This window comes from Zootoca vivipara, chromosome 16 (genome assembly GCF_965207765.1).
Source record: "Zootoca vivipara chromosome 16, rZooViv2.hap1.1, whole genome shotgun sequence".
Lineage (NCBI taxonomy): Eukaryota > Metazoa > Chordata > Lepidosauria > Squamata > Lacertidae > Zootoca > Zootoca vivipara.
In genome coordinates, this window is record NC_142599.1 from 38,072,814 (window position 1) to 38,093,294 (window position 20,481).

At 47.9% G+C, this 20,481-nt stretch overlaps 1 protein-coding gene across 2 annotated transcripts in view; it reads left to right on the plus strand.

The window, feature by feature from the left end:
* The first annotated feature begins 427 nt into the window (after positions 1-427).
* ADAMTSL4 (ADAMTS like 4) overlaps positions 428-20,481 on the plus strand; it is a 68,275-nt gene continuing 48,221 nt past the window's right edge. Inside the window, exons 1-2 of one of the 2 annotated variants that reach the window (XM_060269916.2) lie at positions 428-949; positions 2,315-2,422. Coding sequence is in view for 1 of the 2 variants with exons in the window: in XM_060269917.2 (XP_060125900.2) it covers positions 2,412-2,422 (11 nt within the window). In the remaining variant the exon portion in view is untranslated. The remainder of the gene's footprint in view (positions 950-2,314; positions 2,423-20,481) is intronic. The other variant, XM_060269917.2, reaches the window with a different exon arrangement.

Consider the following 20,481-nt stretch of genomic DNA (forward strand, 5'->3'; position numbering starts at 1 on the left):
AGCAATGATTTTGTTTTGTTTTGTTTTGTTTTTTTAAAAAAACCTATTCGCAATGGTTTTTAAAAGCGTTAAACTGAATCCCATCCGCTGCTTAACTTAACCATTTACAAGCAATCATTATGGGATGAGAATCTAGCAGTGCTTCTGAGCCATCACCCAACTCTTCCCTTCCAGCCAGATTCCAACCAGAGTTTTACCCTGAAGTTGTTCCATTCAATGCCATTCCTTTTACTTTCTGTTTCTGGTGGTGGGGAGGGGGCTTCCTTTCTCTCTCCCCCCCCATCCTCAGCACCCCCCTGGGCTATATATTAGCCTGGCAAGGAGGGGGAGGGAGGAAGGACTGCCGGGGGGGGGAGGGCCGGCCAGGAGCAGAGAAAGGGGTGGAGCTGCCGGATGGGGGGGGGCGTGGTGGGAGGGAGGTGTTGCCAGAGCGAGGAAGGGAGAGGAAGAGTGAAGGATCGATGAATCTGAAAAGGGGAAGGGGCCAGAGGCAGGCTGGGGAGGGGGGCCGCTTGGGGGCGAAGTGACCAAGCAGGAGAAGGAGGGGGGGGCAGAAAGCGCGGAGAGGAGACAGTCTCTGTATCCAGTCCAACCTCTCTGCCTGCCAGCTCAGCCCCCAAGTTTTGCTCCCGCTTCCCCGGGAAAACAAAACTGCCCGGGAGTCCGGGACCACCAGCGGAGGTGCAGAGAGTCCAGCAGGGAGGCGGAAAGTGGGGAGGGGGGAATCTCTCTTTGCAAGCCCTTCTTGGGGTTACCAAAATCTGCAACCCCGGCCACGCGCTCCGTCCTGGAAGAGGCTGGGAGAGGAGCGGCAGCAGCAGCAGCAGCAGCAGACTTGGATAGGACACAATACCCCACTCCCTCTGGAGAAAGAGAGAGAGAAATCCAACAGGTTAGGGAGGCAGGAGAGCTACACCAGGAGAACTTCCACCTGCTTCCAGGGCCTCAGGTGAGTCTTTTGTTTTCACTTGCCTCTGTAGCTTTATCCCAGGGGGTGCTATCATAGGAAGACTTCAAGGCAGGGGACACCGCAGACGCCTCCCCCCCCACCAAGTCTTAACTTTGGAAGTGAAGGAATTGGAACTTCCATCCTCACTGGACCCCCCCCCCCAATTACTTGCATTCAGGAAAGATGTCAAGTCATTATTATTCTGAGCTGGTATTTCGGTTAGGGTGGGGCAATGTACCTTTGTGGAGCTTTCGCACTGTTTTTCCTAGCTGCTGCCTGGGGGACAGAGTTTTGTTTTAAAGCTGCTCTTTACGTAACTCACATTATTGGTGTGACGAGGAAGGGCAGGTGGGAAGTTTGACGTGATAAATGTGTGACTGTATAACCATCTGAAGAAATAAAGGGAGAGGGGATATCGGACCTTGAAGTCCAGATTCTAAACTGATCTCACAGAATCTCTGAGTCTGTATCTTCCTCCCTGCCTGCTATGGGCATCTATCTGCTCCAAAGTCCTCTGCCCACGTTTCCTCACTTGCCCCCATATCCCATTTCTAAATTCTGCCTGCCTGTCACTCAACCGCTCTGCTTGACTTGCTCTTCCATCCACGCGTCCAACTCTCTTATCCTTTGCCATCCCTCGTTGGACGGCTCCGATTCTCTGCCCATCGCTCCACCAGTTCGCTAAGTTGGACTGTCGTCGAATGCGCTCCTGTCTGGGGGGTTCTGAGTAGGATTGCAGCCCTGAGGATGGAAATTAAATTGCATTTGCATTCCGACGAGGAGCTACCCAATTCACACTTCTCAAAACCCGGTTGGTCTTTGAAATTTGCGCTCCTGCAAATTTCAAAAGACGCGGTTCTCCCGCGGAACAACGCGCACCGAAATGCACATGTGCATTCCCAAAAATGCATGTGTCCGTGAAGATGCCATTCAGGTGAAACATTAGGGGAATTTGCTTATGAGTCAAAACTGCATGCAGAAATGTGTGTCTCAGGCTAAAACCTCACTCAAGCAGTGGCGAGGATTGAAATGTGGAATTTAAGACTGGCAAAATGAGAGAAATGGGACTGATTTGTCACTCCCTAGACCAGGCTCCCTGGAGGCTTTAATCCTAAGCTTTGCTCTGTGGTGTTGGTAATTCCCACGGAGCCAATCTGTTATTCTCTCTGCTACGTGTCTAGGTCTGGAGCTATCTACCAAAATGTCCATTTCCCTGTTCTCCCACTTCAGTGTAGACCTCCTTCTCTGAGGTTAACGTTCCTTTCCTGGCCCCCTTTCTAAGTCTAAGCTTGTGTCTCTTTCCACCCTTCTGCTTCCCCCAAATTTTTACTCTTCCTCTTCATCCATCTATGTTCCTTCCGCTAGATCACCTGCACATTTAAAAAGACAGGCATCCATCTGTCCATCCAAGACTTTACCTGCCTCTGCTGTTTTTCTGAACTCAGCTCTCCACTCCAAACCGATGGCGGCCAGGTTAGTACACTTTCATTTTTAACTAAGCAAAAAAAGAAAAAGAAAAAAATAAACTCTGGTTTTATTTATTTACCCGCTTGAAGGGGCTTAAATTTGGGGCAGGGAAAAGATGGCGGAGGTGAACCCTGTGGTTGAGAAAAGCGCAGGGTGATTATGTTTTGTTTTGCAGTTCGGGGAGAGCACTCTGCAGATGCTCAGAGGCACAGTCTTCTGAGGAGTCAGCTCGAAATGATATCCAGGGCCGAACTTGCCCCATCAGCAATGGCATAGCTGCCAAGTTTTCCCTTTTCTCGCGAGGAAGCCTATTCAGCATGAGGGAATTTACCTTAAAAAAAGGGATAACTTGGCAGCTATGCAATGGTGGTGGTTGCCACTGTGGACTTCTTTTAACTTTATGTCAAAGTTTTTAAAACTGGGTTGCGGGGAGAAGAGGGGGCTCCGTGCCTGTCCTGCGATGACATTGTGAGTTGGAAATAGTTTGGGTTCAATCCAGCGGTGGCTCAGGACAATTTAAGTCCTGTTGGCTTCAGAGGGCGAGTCAAATCTTTCCGATCAATGAGACTTTCTTCTTTCTTTCCATCCGTCGTCCTCGTGCCTCTGCGTTTTGAATAATTTTGGCTTTGGACCACCCACGGCAGAGAATGCTTAAAAAAAAAGAAAAATGTGGGGAAGGAGTTCAGTGTGGCAGATGAATTGTGACTGCGGGCTTGTAATGTAGGTAGTCGTATCGCATGCAGATCTTCCAAAACCGAGCTGCCCTTTTAGGGAGAGAGGAAATTGCATTTTTTCTTTTTTTGCAGGGAATCGGGCCCTACCTAGAATATCAACAATGACTGTCTCTAAGGTTTCAGGCAGAGAGCCGTCACCTGGAGATTCCGGGAATAGAACTTGCGAACTTTTCGCAAGCGAATCGTGCACTCTATCAACTGAGTTTTCTATTTTTTAAAAAGCCACCTTTTTATAGCGCCTTGTCAGAGGGCGTACTCTCCTTACCATTGTCTCTGCTCTGATCGCCAGAGGTTGGTAACCTGATAGGGGAGAGAATGAGATTCCGCAGAGCTTTGGAAAGCCTAAAGCAGCTGATTTTAATATGTGTGTGTGGGGGGGGTGCGTCCTCTCCCCCCCCCCCCCGGCCTCAAGTACTTTTCCATCCAAGCCTGAGAAAGTGGGTGGAGACGTTTGCGTACAGTACTTGCATTCTTATAAAAGAATCCAAGAACTGCTGGATCGCTGGTGTCTGCTGAGCCCAGAGCGAGGCTTCGGGTGATGGTCAGCCAGATGATTCCAAGAATCTCACCAGCAAAGCAGGACAGGTAGCTCCCTTCCCTCATCGCCTCTCCCCCCCCCACCCATTGCCCAGTGCTGCAGAGGTAGACTGAGCCTGCACCTGGAGGTTTCACTCATCTCTCGATTCTTTAAAGGGCCGGATAAAAAGCCCTCTAATAAAGAGCTGGGTGAACCTGCCATCTTATATCGGCTTCTCATTCCCCTCCCTGCCAGCCTTTCTTAAGTTTCTTTTGACCCATTTCCAGCATCAGTTCGCAATTTTTTTAAAAAATAAAATATTCTTATTTGCAATTGATTTATTTTTAAAGCCATTGTGAAAACTTTCCAATCTTTTAGCATGTGTGTCTCCAGTGGCTGCCCCTATGTCTCAGGTTTGGGACCTGAAATCACAGGCTCTGGGATATACCTGACTACCTGGGCCCAATCCAGCCAAGCAAAGAGGAAGCTGGTCTGCTTGCATTTAACCGCTTCCTGTTGTCAAAGCCTCCTTTATTAACTATCCTTTTTCAGAGCTGGATGGGGACACACACACACACAAATATTTGGCATTCTTTTCATCCAATGGCTCTGTGGAAGAAAGCAACAGGGTTTGTGTGTGAGAGAAAGACTGTTTACAACCAGCAATATCATGTTAACAAGGTCTTGGGTCCGACCCAGCTGGCTTAAGTGATTGCATAGCGCAATTTCCATGTGTGTTTACCCAAAAGTCAGCCCCACCGAGTTCAGCGAGTCCTAAGGAAGCAGGCCACTCACTGGTCACTAACTGAGCCAAGATTGCGGTTTTACTCCTGATGTGTAAAGCCATAAAGGCTAGAGATGGAGGCATGGCTCTGAATGGGTGTGGCCATTCATGAGGGACAGTTCTAAATGGGTGTGTCCAAAGACAGGGACAGTTCTAAATGGGTGTGGCCAAAGACAGGGGCCGTTCTAAATGGGCGTGGCAAAAGTCAAAGGTTTCATTCTGAACAAGCATGGTCAAAAGTCTGAGTGATGGTTCTGAATTTAGTTTGTTTTTTATTTATTAAATTTCTATACTGCCCTTCATCCGAAAATCACTGGGCGGTTTACAATATGAAAACAAAAAAAATATATAAGTCATAATAACAAATGAAAACAATACAGTTTTAAAGGCTAGAAATTGTTTAAATCACCAAAGGCTTGGGAGAAGAGGAATGTTTCCCCCCGGCACCTAAGTAATGAAGGCATCAGGCGCGCCTTCCTCAGAAGAGCATCCCACAAGTGGGGAGCCACCGCAGAAAAGGCCCGTTTTCATGTTGTTGCCCTCTTGCGGAGAAGGCACACGAAGAAGAACCTCAGAAGATCTGAGGTTCTGGGTCGACTCATATGGGGAGAGGCGGTCCTTGAAGTAAATGTGTAGGGTGTTTCAATAGCTGAGCTTTTTTTTAGGAACCCCCAAAGTTGTTGAACTTTTCTTACAAAAAGCGCCGCTTTCCAGAAAATTGGACATCAATTCCGCCTTTGAAATCTCATATGCCAGCCCTAGTATTGGGGTCCTGAGACTCATAAGACTTTATAGGTCAAAGCCAGAACTTTGAATTGGGCCCAGAAACTAATTGGCAGCCAGTGCAGTCGGACCAGGATCGACATTATATGCTCAAACCGTCTTGCCTTGGTGAGCAACCGAATTCTGCACCAGCTGAAGTTTCCGAACCGTCCTCAGGGGCAGCCCCGCGTAAAAGCTGTTGCAGTAATCTAGCCTAGAGATTGCCAGAACATAGACAACAGAATGGGTCTGGCCCAAGACAGGGGGGTGGTTCTGCATGAGATGGAGGGGCAGGGTCTCGTGTATTCTGATGGCCTCCCTTCACCTGCCTGCCCCTTCCCATCTATGCAAACAAGATCAAGGCAGTGATTTTCCATGATGATTCCTGCCACTCTGGAATTCCCTTCTGAGGGAGCCTCCCGGATTGATCCTTCCTAGCGTCGCCCGGCCCGCCAAGCTCCTACTTATGTCAAAAGCCTTTTGTCTGCCTGTCTTGTGTGTGTTTTGTTTTAAAGGAGAATAGAAAATCTTTCACGGGTATCTGTGGCTTTGTGGCTTGGCGGGAGATCACTCGAGAACCTTGCACTGCGGCGGCGAATTCCTTGAACTCCGAGGGCGTTTTGGGATTAGATGTTTTAGCAGTCCCAGGCTTTTTGTATATAATTGCAGCATATATGTTTTGCTGAGGGATTTTGCCCAGCGAGAAGCTTTGGCTGCGATGCTGAGTGTACGGTGCACATAGAAAAGTGATTTATCAACACTGAGAAAATGGTCCAAGACCAACAGTCCTTATGTGTGTTTGCTTCACCGCTTAACATTGCTGAAGTTAAAGATGATTCTCCCAGTGCAGGCCATGGTTGTTCTAAAAATATAGCCCTTGAATCTTTGGCTACATGCTCGCCATACAATTAACGGGCATGGGAATCCTGGGAACTCTAGTTTGTCAAGGGTGCTGGGAATTGTAGCTCAGTGAGAGGTCAACCACAGCTATCTGGACTCTCTGGGGGAAGCCATATGCTTTAAATGAGTTGTGTGGAAATGGCGTTTGTTACGTTGAGCAGTTCCGCAGTACGTGTATATTTCTATCCTTTGTTTTGAATCACACACAGGCCACCACACGCCCTCCTTTTGCAGACTGGTTAGGGAGGTGTATTGTTGACGTCATAGAGCCTTGCCAATAGGCCCTCACCATAGCTGTAACAGAATCATGGCAGAGAAGGAATCTGCTTTTCAATGAGAAATCTGGTCGAATTTTCGTAGGGAACAATGGCGAACCACAAGCCTGAGGGTCTCTCCTTTGCACGAGTCCTTCAGAGGCGACTTGCTGCTGTCCCTAAACTGTGGCTAGAATCATTGAGCTGTTGCTCATTCCAAAAACCAAACCCTTGCCAGAGATTCCCTTGAAACGTCCTGTATTTGCCCTAGAGGTTGTTAATTTTGCAGAGGCAAACATGGTCCTGCTAGATTGATGTCTGCGCCGGAAAACGTAATCTGCTGGTTTGTGCAGCCTGATTGCTGCTACTTCAGGAATTGATGGACTAGCACTCTGCACATGCCTAGAGGAACTAACCAATATAACAGCTCAGGACAAGTCCTGGCACAGGTTCTGGGGCCAAATCCTGAAGTCATTCATCCCTGCACCATAGATATAATGACGGTGAAGACAGAGAAATGATATAAGGGATGGTTTGCTTGCCTGGTGCACGGTTTGGGGAATCAGAAACGAGCTATGGCCTCCAAATCAGCAGTATTTTAAAAATTCATTTATGGAATTATTTCAAGCATTATCTGCAAACCACCTTTTCACCGCTCGGTAGTCACTGAGCAGTTTGTCACGGTTTGCTAATAGCGTACTATCTCTTCCAGCACAACTGTTGGCATTAAAAAAAATAAAGAGTTCAGTTCCAGGTTGTGGGAGGGGAGGGAAAAGATGGATAATGTTTTCCAGGTATTAAAAAAACCCTCTGATGCAGAGCCAGGGTGCGTGCGGAATGGATTCCGTTTGACTTCTGAGGTACTACTGTACCTCCTTTGCTCATCCAGATTGCTGTTTCTACCTCCTCCCTATTTTGTGTCCTCCGGTTGCTTCAGTTTGTTACTTTCTCTCTGTGCATCAACAAACAGTGCTAGACCTAAGTTCCAAGACAAGATATGTTGTTGTTGTTGTTAATAATAATAATAATAATAATAATAATAATAATATATTATATATGTTATGTGTGGGGAGGAAAAACTTGTATGTCATTGAAGAGATTTGTTCCCCAAAAGCAGAAATTTAAAAGGGCCAACTCTTCTAGCTTGCAAAATAGTAATATTACCAGTAATAATAATAATACCGGTATAATAATAATAATAATAATAATAATAATAATAATAATGGGAATTTAAAATTTGTGGAATGCTCTCCCCAGGGAGGTTCGGCTGGTGCCTTCCTTAAACACCTTTAGGCACCAGGTAAAAAATGTTCCTCTTAAACTAGGCCTTTGGCTGATTGACATCCAATGCCCTTTAAAAATATGTTTTTATTGTGTGTTTTGTGTTTTTATATTGTGATTTTATGTTGCGTCCGCCCTGAGACCTGCAGGTATAGGGCGGTATACAGCTATTATTATTATTATTATTAAGTAATAATCATAAATGACCTGGTCGCTTGTAGCCATTGCTGAGTCACCACTGGTGACTAGGCAAGTCGAAAGCCCTGGAGTGTGTTTGACATTTCCATGCACGTGAAATGACTGAACTCTTCCAGCTGCGCGCCAGCCAAAGGGAAGGGATGGTTTTGACCCAGTTTTTAAATTTTTGTGTGTGTGTTTACATGGGAGAAACCATTACTCATCCCATTGGCGATGGGTCTCTCTGTGTGCTTGCCAGTTGCTCTGCAACAAAGAATATTCCTTTCCCTCCTCCATCCTCCCTGAAGTTTGCTGCTGCTGCTGCTGCTCTGTTAGGTTGTTTAACTCTCGATTCGCACCCATGCCCTACCACTGTTTGCATTTGCGCCGTCCAGTCCCCACGGGGAAGGAAACTGGCTGGTCCTCAAACCTTCCTTTAGAGCGCAGCAACGAAGAGCGCTAGAAATTCTACCTTTCCCTCGACGGACTTGGAGAGCGAAAGCACAGCCCTCATTGCTTCATCGGTTAACAATGAACAGATGGACATCGCGGCTGGACGGGGACCCTCCCATCTGTTGAACGGTGGAAAAGAGAATCCCAGGCTCAGGACATTTCTTGGCCCTGCCGTAAGAACGTAAGAAGAAGCCCTGCTTGGATCAAGGCCAATGGCCCGTCTAGCCCTAGCCTCCTGTTCTCATGGGAGCCGAAGGCCCTTAAGAAACGTAGGAATGCGGATAGACTGCCTCTGAACCTGGAGGTTCCATTGGAACATAAAAAGAGCCTGCTGGATCAGGCCAATGGCCCACCTAGTCCAGCATCACAGGGGCCACCTGGATGCCTCAGTGGGAAAACCCGCAAGTAGGAAATCCCATCCCAAGAGCCCTTTCCTCACTGTTGCTTCCAACAACTGGGATCCAGCAGCATTCCTGCCTCCAACTGTGAAGGTGGAGAATATATCCACCAAGACTAGTAGCCATCAATAGCCCTCTCCTCCGCCACAAATTGGTCTGATCCTCTTTTAAAATCTAATAGGCGTGCGGCCATTGCTGTCTCCTGTGGAAGGGAGTTCCACAGTTGCATGCGGAAGAAGACTTTTCATGTTCCCCGAATCATCCAACTTCACTGGGTGTCCACAAATTCTAGAGTTATGAGAGAGGGAGAAAAGTGTCCCTATTTTCCAGGGATGTCCCTGATTTAGAGAAGCCGTCCTGGTTTCTGATTTGATCCCGGAATGCCCCGCTTTCCCGTAGGATGTCCCTATTTTCATTGGAGAAATGTAGGAGGGTACTGCATTATCCGACCCCCAAGCCGTCTGAAGGCAATCCTGTTCCATGTTTTTAAAGGTGGCTCCCACATCTGAAAAGGCTTGAGTGGTGTGGGTTGGGAGAGCTCTGCAACTCTAAAGGTTTCTTCAGGATTTTAAATATCTATCTATCTATCTATTCTTTTCTGCAAGAGAGAGAGGCTGAATGCCTGCATTAATTCCTTCTCCCACAGGCTGGTGGGCTCCGGAAACCACCCGCCTTCCAAGGGTTAAGACCCCAACCTTTTATTTTAGGCCCTAATCCTGCACGCAAACCCTTTTAAATCCCTTTCCTGTGTCAGCTTGAAGCTAGCACGGAAAAGAAAGGAGATCTCTTTTCGCAGGAGCTAAAAACGAAGCACAGCAAACTGATTGTGACTCTCTTTTAGATGTTCTTCCCAAAACCAGATTTTTACCCCGGCACCTTAATCTTTCATCAAGTTTATTATTATTATCATTAAAGAAAAGACATTGATCCAACAGCACACCTTTTGTGCGAAAGAACCATGCCTTAAATAAATATGTGCGCTTGGACAAGCTTCACCTGTTGGGTTTCTGCCTGCTCAGCAGCTCTTAAAGGAATGGAGCCTTATATCTGTTGTTCCCCCCTCCTTCAATGAGCACACATGACTCAGGATTCCCCCCCCCCCGAAATGCTGAGTCAGATCTGAAAAGAGGAGCCCCGCCCCTTGACCCCACAGGGCTCCGCCTCTTGCCTGATGTACCTCCAGGTGGGCAATGGACATTTCCACAGACCTCATTCCAACATTCATAGGCGGCGGCGGGGGGGGGGGAATCCAAGTTGGTAGCAATCAATGCCTCCTGCGGAAGTGAGTTCCACAGTTCAGCTACGTGCTGTGTAAAGGACTTTCTTTTACCTAATGTAAATCTCCCAGCAATCATCTTCATTGGATGCCCACGAATTCTAGTGTTAAGAGAGAGGAAGAAAACTTCTCTCTTTCCACTTTCCCCAGGCCATGCATAATTTTCGAAGCTTCCACCCTGACGCCTCTTGCTCGCCTTTTCTCCAAATTAAGAAGCCCCAAGCGCTTGATGGATTGGTTTGAACCTTTTCCTAAACTCCCCGATTTCCATTTTGAGGCAAGGCTTTTTTTCTCTCCCAAAGGGACCTCAAATTCCAGGGAAGTGCCGCGCCCTGGCAGGATCGCAGTGGCGAAAGTATGAGAAAGGCATTTGCCAAGGGAGTTTGCTCATTAGCTGGGCCAAGGGATGTGATCCTCATGGGGAGGAGATGTTGCTTGCCAAGACCTCTGGCCTAGCTGGCAAGTCCCTTCAGAGAAAGGCTGTGTCCTCCTGGCCCTTCCTCCTCCTCCAAACGTCGACACCGGTCTTCTGGGGTCCCTTGGTAGCCGTCACACCAAAGCGTGACCTATGGAGGCGAGCAGCCGGCCTGGACGCCTTCTCTCCCCCCCAACTCCTCCTCATTCCCTGCGTAGGTCGGCAAAGCTTGGCTCCCTGAGGACCACAGGATGAGCTGGAATGTTCCGCCAGCCGCCCTCCGTCCCGCGTTGATGCTCCCCGGCTGAGCGAGGAGCACGGATCAGAGCCTCTCCGAAGGCTCTCTGTTCCAAGAGTTTGCTTTCTAAGACTTCTTGTGGCGTAATTCCTCCCACGGCATCAGCCGCTCGTTCTGGCTGAGATCTCGAGTTCGGGAGCAGGTGCCTGGGGGTGGGGGGATGGGGGTCTCCTGCACCTGGAGGAAGAGGGGGTGGGTCTGCAGCATCCCATAATACACCAAGCTGGAGACAGAGCCACCCAGGCTGCGCCAGATTCTCAGGCCCTCTCCCCCTCGCCAGCAGGACAACGCATCTGTCAGAGGGTCGGACTAGGCAGACCGGGGTTCAAATCTTCACTTGGCCATAAAGCTCACTGGGTGTGACCTTGGAGTGGGGTGGCCAGTCGCTGCTTCTCGGTGGGGTGCAAATGCAATCGACCAAGCCATCAACCTCCAGGCTGCAGACTGCCCCCCATTCACCCAGAGAAGCATGGCCGGAAGAACATGAGACTCTTAATCTCATGAGTCATGGGTTCAAGACCCACGCTGAGCAAAAGATTCCAAGAAGACTAAATGATGCTTTTGGTCTCTTCCAACTCTCCAGTGCTATTCTTCTATCCCCATGCAACCGTGTTTTTTTTGCTCCTGTGAGCCAAGGAAAGGGTGGTTTTGAGGGGTAAGAGGGGTGCTCAGGAAATGACCCCTGAGCGGTGTGCACTTGGGGGGCAAGCGTCCAAGGGGGGTGCTGCAGCAATGTCATCCCCCCACAGGTTGGCACCTGGGGTGCCCCGCCCCCACTGCACCCCCTTCCTCCGCCTCTGCCCCCCCAAGTTGAAAACAAGTTTGAGAAACGTGGCATTGGGAGAGGGCAGGTCCTGGCAAGGGTTGGGAGAGGGCAGGCCATTTAGGGGGAGTTCAGTGGTAGAGTGCCTGGTATCTTTCTTCAGAAGCATGAGGACTGGAACCTTACTTTATTTTTAGAGGAAGGCCATTGTTCAGTGCTGGGACATCCACATTGCATCCAGGAGGTGCCGTTCTATCGCTTTGATTGATTGCTGGAAACTGCAGGAGGGGAGACTTGCTCTCATGTTCGAATCCTGCTTGCAGGTTTCCCATTGAGGCATCTGAACAGGATTCTGGACCCCTTTGGCCTGATCCTGCAGGCTCTTCTTAGGTTCTGAAGCTCGGCTAAGGGTGATCAGGGCTTTGAGATGCAAGGCGTCAGGGTCCTTGGTGGTCTTTGCAGCACCTTGCCCCCCCCCAGTGGTGAGCAGAATAAATTATGCCCAAATGAGTGTAATTTGCATAGATTATCCAGGCCATTGCATCTGAGTTATGTCTGTTTTGGGGCCACAGTATGCGTATGGTCTTTGTGCTCAAAACTCAAACCTCTTGCTCCCGGGTTTTCCCCAAATACGTCACAAAGAAAATCCTGATTCTGCAGTTTGCATATATTAAGCTAAATGGCACGCATTTGCACCATTTTTTTTCTAGTTACAGCTGAACAGCTCAGTATCCCAGCTGATTCCTTCTGTTTTCAGAGCCCATGCCCTTTTGAGCCTGCTTTTGCAACCATGTGGACTAGAAGCTTCGTCTTAATTGGGAAAGCTGTTCATCTGTGGAACTGCCTGCCTCAGGAAGTGGCAGGCTCTCCTTTGCTGGGGCCCTACCCTACTATGAACTGCCCTATCCCACTATGGGCCAAATTTGACATCACAATGCTTGGCAGGTGACGTGGAGCTTTGAAGTCCCAACAACCAGCTGATGGTCGGGATTTCAAAGCCCTGTCCTGTCCTTTGAAGTCCGATTGATATGCTGAACAAGGGGAACTTCAGAAGCCCCAATCAGCTGATTGTCAGGGCTTCAGGAGTTTCTAGACTGCTGATTATCAGCTGGTTGTTGTTGCTTAGGAGGCTGCTTTCAGACTGCTTTTTTACCTGTCCACACCTGGCATCATGGGTGTTTTCAGGTGATTGGCAGGCAAATGGGGAGCCCTGATGCACAAGCCAGAGATCCCCTGAAAGAGATGCTAGATCCCTGTCGCCACCAGAATCCCTTGCGGAGCAGGGCGGGTTTGATTGGATGACCTCAGTGGTACCCCTTCTAAACTCAAATAATTTCTAGGATTCTGTTGTTTAGTCGTGTCCCACTCTTCGTGACCCCATGGATCAGAGCACGCCCAGGCACTCCTGTCTTCCACTGCCTCCCGCAGTTTGGTCAAACTCATGTTCGTAGCTTCAAGAACACTGTCCAACCATCTCGTCCTCTGCCGTCCCCTTCTCCTAGTGCCCTCCATCTTTCCCAACATCAGGGTCTTTTCCAGGGAGTCTTCTCTTCTCATGAGGTGGCCCAAAGTCTTGGAGCCTTAGCTTTAGGATCTGTCCTGTGAGCACTCAGGGCTGATTTCCTTCAGAATGGATAGGTTTGATCTTCTTGCAGTCCATGGGACTCTCAAGAGTCTCCTCCAGCACCATAATTCAAAAGCATCAACTCTTCTATGATTCTATGCAGGTCAAAATTGGGAACATAAAGGGCACCCAGCTGGCAACTAGGATGTGTGTCTATATAAGAGAGGGCAGAAGTTAAGGCATCTTTTTGGTGTGCTTTTCGAAGGAACAGTCCTTCTGTCCCCAGGGACTAGTCTCTTGATCATTCTGAAGCGCGACCTCTGCCTCGCAAGCCGCTTGCCAAATCGCAGAAGGGTGGGGTGGGGTGTCGAGTTGGCCCGCTCCCTCGGAGAGGGAATGGTGTGGTATGTTTAACCTTGGCTTTCAAGTTCCCCTCGGCTCGCTGCTCTTTTATTTCCCAAGGAACTAGAGCGCTCCATTCTTTTCCAAACACCCCAGCCAAACAGCTAAACGATTTCTGCTCCTTCTGGTGAAGTAATACGAGGGGAATGTTACTGTAAATGTCCAGGCCAAGAAGAGGAAGAACTTACGCTGGTTCAGCCTTTTTTCCCCTTTCTGCAAAGCTGCAGTTCAGGAGTTTAGCTTAGTTTAGTGCTACTCTGGATACAGCGCATTATTTTGTCGTTATAAATAGTCATCCTTTTTTAATATTATTTTAGCAGTTGGCTAAATATTTGTTCATTATTATTATTATTATTATTATTATTATTATTATTATTGCTCTGCTAGGTTGTAAGAAAACAACAACCTCAAGCGGTTTATGAAAAAGATAAAACAATAAAAATTACCAGGGGGAGGGGAAACAATAATTCAAGACTTTAAAAACGGTTAAAGTAACAGAATACTTAAAAAAAAAAAGACGTTAAAAAAAACAGTTAAAATAACAGTTTGCTTTAAAACATATTAAAACTTGCTTCAACTTTCCTAATATCTTGAGTAGGCTTGCTTTAAAAAAAAAGTTTTTAGCAGGCACCGAAAAAAATTCAGTGTGTTACGAAGTATGTGTCTGAACTTAAATGCGTGTCCAGCACTCACAAGTATTCATGCACAATTGTTTTCGGATGTAGGATTCACAGAGAGCACGGACTAAGTTCCTTGCCGCAGCTTGGAAAAGAGAGCTAACTAAACATTAGGATTCTTGTACTAATTTTAGCCAATGCATTCTAATGGAGGGGCTTGAGATGAGCAATTCCTCTAATTCCAATAATTCTATTGTCTCTTCCCAGAGTTTCCTGCCCGTTTCTCATTTTGATTATTCTGCTCAATTAAAAGTTGAAAGAATATGATAGAATTCAGTGAAAACTGGTTGCGTTTCATTTCCCCTGTGGAGCAGCCATTCCTTAACACGAGGTGTTGATTAGATTTTACTGGTAACCAGATTACTTGCGCTGATCTTTATACAAGGTATTAGGAGCTCAGGACGTCTTCAGGGCACCTTTGAGATAAGACTGGTCCCGGGGTCAAGGAAGTTCAAAATGTGGAAATCTCCTGCCATGTTAATTTAGGCCAACCTTCTTACTCACATTGTGATCTACTACAGCAATAAACCACAGAAAAAGTTATGATTGACACACAACTATTCACAAGCGAAGGCGCCTGCCTGATGTCAATAGGCAGGGAGTTCCAAAGTTACGCGAAAATATCAAGTTCTTCCAAATGCAGAGCAGGTATAATAACATGGTACCTGTAGCAGCACCAGTTCTGCCAGTCAACTGGGCATCTCGCAGAAAAACTGGTCCCAAATTGTTAATCCTATATAATAATGTCCTGTATCTCTGCGTCCAGTCCCTGTGTCCGCGCTAATGCACATGTGCCCCACGGACACAGAGACTGGACGAAGAGGCGGGACGTACACACACACGCTCTCTCTTCCCCCCTCAACCCTCTGCCTCCCGTTTCCCTGTGGTGGCAGACCAAGATGGCGGCATTGGGCCCCAATGCCGCCATCTTGGTCCGCCTCCTCCTCCTGACAACCCTACCTGGCCCGTGGGAGGAGCGGCGGGGCCGCGGCCTTCCCTCCCTCTCTGCGCTCGGCCGCGGGACACAACGGGAGAGCGATTTTGTTTAATTGCGTTCCCGGCGCGCCCCGCAACCGAGCGCAGAAAGGGAGGGAAGGCCGCGGCCCCGTCGCACCTCTAGCGCCCGTTTTCTTAATGGGCTGAATGAGACTAGTGGCTCTATATACTAATAACCTTTCCGACAAAGGTCCGTATAGTGGCATGCTCCTGGCGTGCTCTGGTCCATGGGGTCACGAAGAGTCGGACACAACTAAACGACTAAACAACAACAATACTAATAACAGCACCTTGAACTTGGCTTGGTAATTATGTTAGATATTATATTTGATTTGATTTTTGTGGAGTGGGGAGGGCAGAGGGAAGCATTACCTGATTTGACCAGACTTTTCCATTTCAGTCAAGGTCTTGTCATCTCCTGAGGCCAAGATCCTGCATTTGCCTTCCCAAATATTCTTGCACAGGGAGTGAGTGAGGCCCAGTCGTTCTTCGGAAACAATGTTCCTTCAAGATTTCCCCACAGTTCCAAAAAAATAGAAAATATTCCCCAACACCAGCGATCTTGGCAACTTCGAGGGGTGCTTTTAATTGCTCCTTTTTCAAAGGGGTTTTTCTGGACAGCTGACCGTGTCCAAACTGATCTGTGATTCGTCTCATGGTTTTGGATGTGGAAACATCTGCCTTCATCTGTTCCTTTGGCTGGGCTTTTTATTCCACTGGGATGTCTGCCTGTCGTAACCCCAGCATGCCCAATCTTGTCCTTGAGTGCTGGGAAACAGAGAGAAATATATCCCCTCTCTTTCTCCCTCCTCTTCTTCTGGATATCAAATCACCCTTTTTAAAACACCTTTCTGTAAACTAAGGCGGCATGTGCGGAATCAATGTCAAGCTCCTAGTCCTCATTGTTTAGGGTTGCCATATTGTTCAGCTTATAGAGTGTGTGTGTGTGTGTGTGCGCGCATGCGCTTTTTGGAGCTATTTTTGATTTTGTTGTTGGTTATTTAGTCATTTAGTCGTGTCCAGCTCTTTGTGACCCTATGGACCAGAGCACGCCAGGCACTCCTGTCTTCCACTGCCTCCCGCAGTTTGGTCAGACTCATGTTGGTGGCTTCGAGATTACTGTCCAGCCATCTCGTCCTCTGTCGTCCCCTTCTCCTTGTGCCCTCAATCTTTCCCAAAATCAGGGTCTTTTCCAGGGAGTCTTCTCTTCTCATGAGGTGGCCAAAGTATTGGAGCCTCAGCTTCAGGATCTGTCCTTCCAGTGAGCACTCAGGGCTGATTTCCTTCAGAATGGATAGGTTTGATCTTCTTGCAGTCCATGGGACAGCCCTAAAATCTCCTATTAATCCCTGTTTGCTCCTCCTCCTCCTCTATTCTAAGCTAGTCTTCCCCAAATTTCTAGCTGCAGACAAATCCTCTTGAAAATTATTCTGCATTTTCATAGAATCACAAAACCTTAGGGATGGAAGTGATTCCAAGAGTCATTTAGTCCAACCCTCTCAGATGTAGGACTCGCAGTGCAAATTTCTCCCCACGAACACATTTTTGCAAGCCGTTCCCCCTGATATAATGTGTTTTGTGTTTTATTTTCACAGTTACATTAATTTATAGGTGCACTTCCCCCTAATATATCCACACACACACCCAAAAAAACCACCCACAGCGTTCTGGTTCTCAACATTTTGGGAAGTGCAAATTTGGTTGAATCGAATTCCATCGCCTGCTCCTGCTTCTCGTAGGCCGTGCTTGCAAATTGGCTGAAATGCGGCAAGAATTAAAAGGCTTAGGACCGGCTAATTGTCATCCTTAGAAGGTCAGCAGAGGAGAGGTGTGGACGATAGCCTCCTCCCCCCTTTTGACTTCCTGGGTGAAAAGATTTCTGCTTCTGTTCTCCGTTAACCTCGCTGCCACCCCTCTACCTCATCTCTGCTGAGGGCAGCCTTGCTTGGAGAGGGCCGTTTGTTTGCAAACAATCCCATCTGATTTACCCATCAACCTTCACTTTTCCAGGCTCCTTGCCAAGGTCCTGCCAACCTGTGACTTGCGCCCACTCAGCCCCTGCTGAAGGGATTAGCTCGGGGTGGGGTGGGGACACTGTCGTGTCCTCAGGGCCCCCGGCGACATCTTTTTTCCAACAGGGATTTTAAAAGCTACCTTCCATGGATGTAAACAACAAGAAAAGCCCCCACTCCACCCCACCCCAGACCAATTGCATTTCGCCTTAAAAACCCCATCGCTTGCTTAAATGTTTGTGTGCCAGGGGTGCTTTTTCGGGGTGGGGAGATTGTGTCTGTGAAAGGCAAAAAGCACGTCTCTGAGCCAATGCTGGAATTAAGGTGCAAGTGTGATGAAGTTGATTAAAACCAGTGTGGCATTTGGGCGTGTTGTGTTTTTCAGCTTTCAAATTCCAAAAAAGGAGGGGCATTCATTGCCTTGGGCCAATACCAACTTGATTTGATTTTAGATTGCAGATGGCTGAGGATTCAAAAGAAATTGTATGTTAAATTGATATAATTCCGTTTTGCTTTGTAAGTAAAATGTGTATAAAGTTGCATGTTGTTGTTTAGTCGTGTCCGACTCTTCGTGACCCCATGGACCAGAGCATGCCAGGCACTCTTGTCTTCCACTGCCTCCCATAGTTTGGTCAGACTCACATTGGTGGCTTCGAGATCACTGTCCAACCATCTCGTCCTCTGTCGTCCCCTTCTCCTAGTGCCCTCAATCTCTCCCAACATCAGGGTCTTTTCCAGGGAGTCTTCTCTTCTCGTGAGGTGGCCAAAGTATTGGAGCCTCAGCTTCACGATCTGTCCTTCCAGTGAGCACTCAGGGCTGATTTCCTTCAGAATGGATAGGTTTGATCTTCTTGCAGTCCATGGGACTCTCAAGAGTCTCCTCCAGCACCATAATTCAAAAGCATCAATTCTTTGGCGATCAGCCTTCTTTATGGTCCAGCTCTCACTTCCATACATCACTACTGGGAAAACCATAGCTTTAACTATACGGACCTTTGTCAGCAAGGTGATGTCTCTGCTTTTTACGATGTTGTCTAGGTTTGTCATCGCTTTTCTCCCGAGAAGCAGGAATCTTTTAATTTGTTTGCTGTCACCACCTGCAGTGAGTAAAGTTGCATAGAAACCGTTAAAAATGATTGCCAAGTACTTGCAGATATGATGATGATGATGATAATGATGAAGATTAAGCATTACCTGACCTTTTCAGAGGGTAAAATTAAAATTATTTGGTTTTCCAAAAGCAGTTTATGTATCTGGATAACTCAGTTGATTAGACTAGATCAGGGGTACCCCGACTTACCCGCCTTTGGGCCGGTGCCCACCGCGCCGATTGCGCGACGGGCCGGAGTGCGCACGCAGTGGGCCGGAGGGTGGGGAAAGTGCGTGCCAGTGCGTATGCGCACACCCATTTACTGGCGCGGTGGCGCGCTTCCAGGCTGGAAAAATCGTCGAAAATTGTTTGTGCGCATGCGTATGGGCCTCCCCGACCCGGAAGTGCACCTTCCCCCGACCCGGAAGTGCACCGGAAATGACCTCTTCTGGGTCGGGAGAGGGCCATACGCATGCGCAGAAAGGATTTTCGGCGATTTTTTTCAGATCTGGAAATGCGGCGCTGCGCAGCGTGCCACAAGAGCGGGCGGCGGCAGCGGGCGGCGGGGGTCGTCGCGGGCCGGATTGGGAGGCCAATTGGGCCGCATCTGGCCCGCGGGCCGTAGTCTGGGGACCCCTGGACTAGATGATCATCAAGGGCTCTTCCAACTCTACTGTACAAGTCTTTGATTCTATGATTCATCAAACGTAGTCCTACCAAGCTTAATATTGCACGGTCACATAGTAGCAAATTTGAATCCTTCACACCCAAAAATGTATTTTTAAGACTGAAGAAATGTGCAAAAATTAAGTTTCACACCTGTAGTGATAGCTGTGTTAGGAACATGGGTTTTAAAGAAGGAGAGAGAGAGAGAGAGAGAGAGAGAGAGAGAGAGAGAGAGAGAGAGAGAGAGAGAGAAGAGGGTGGGTGGGTGGGTGGGTGGGTGGGTGGGTGCTTTCTCAGGTGCAACGACCTTCCAGGCGTGCTTTGATAAAACAGTATGGCTCTGTTCAGTTGCTAGTCCTCATTGCAAATTTGCCTTTCCACGGTGATACTTACATTAGCAACCTGTGGGTTTTAAAAGGAGGAGAGAGAGCAAGTTTGGCATTTGGGCCGAGCATTCTCTTGGGTGCAATGACCTTTTCAGACATGTTTTGATTCCACAAAGTGATGACCTTTCCTTACACAACTCCAAGCCAAGGATGCTTTTTTTATGTAGCCAATGTAACTGATTTAGAAAGATAAGTGGGGAATGTGAGCGGGTATATTTGGATGGTCCACTCAATATAGTGCCAACGCAACAAAGATTTGGACGGTCCCCAGCAGGATAAAAATACCCGGGGCTGAATTAAGCAAAGGTTGGCCGAACAAAGGGAGTGGGAGCCAGACCTTGCAGGGCTGTCACCCTTTGAGGCTCCATGACAACCTTGCGCCCAGCCAGAGGAAGTCTCTGGTCTCTCCTCTTTTCCCCTTGGTAACCACAGTAGCGGGACTGGTCCATGAGATGTCAAGACATTTTGGTTCAGGTGGGTGATGGTGATGCTCAGAGGAGGATTAAAAGGGGAGGGCAGAGCCCTTTTTTCGTGTCAGCTTGCGATAAATAATATTTTTTATAAACGAGCTGATATAATGAAATGAAGAGGTGACGGAACGGTTGGCGCCACGTTTATGTTGGAAGGTTGTTGCTGAGGACTAGAAACCTAGGGCCAAATTCAACCAATGGGTCTTGCTGGTGGAAGTCCATGTGAGGACATGAGCGCAGTGGGGCTTTCCCCCTCTCTCCTCCCCCTCCCCCGCCCCTCCCCTCCCAATTGGTTCGGGGCGCCAGGAGAACCCCGACAACGTCACATTGGGGTGGAGAGCGGAGATGGTTCTCTCAGGCAAGAAGAAACTTGCCTGAACTTTTTAAAAACATAAAATAAAGCTGGGGGACTCTCCTTCCTTGGAGGTTTTGAACCAGAGCTCGGTTGTCGGGCGTTCTTTAGCACTGACTTTTGCATCGGAGTGGGTTGGGCTTCCAATTATACCATTCTATGGTTCTCTGTGTTGTGAGAAAAAACTGCTCCTTTTCCCTTACGGCGTACCCAAGAGCCTATACAGGTGAAACTCGGAAAATTAGAATATTGTTGAAAAGTGCATTTATTTCAGTAATGCAACTTATTTTTTATTTTTATTTTAATCTTTACAAATGCTTTCTTTTGGAAATTCCACAGTAATAAAACAAATAGTTACAATAATACAAAAATAAACATCACAATTACATTTCATTAATTACATTCCATTTATAATTGATCCGCCTAACGACAAATAAT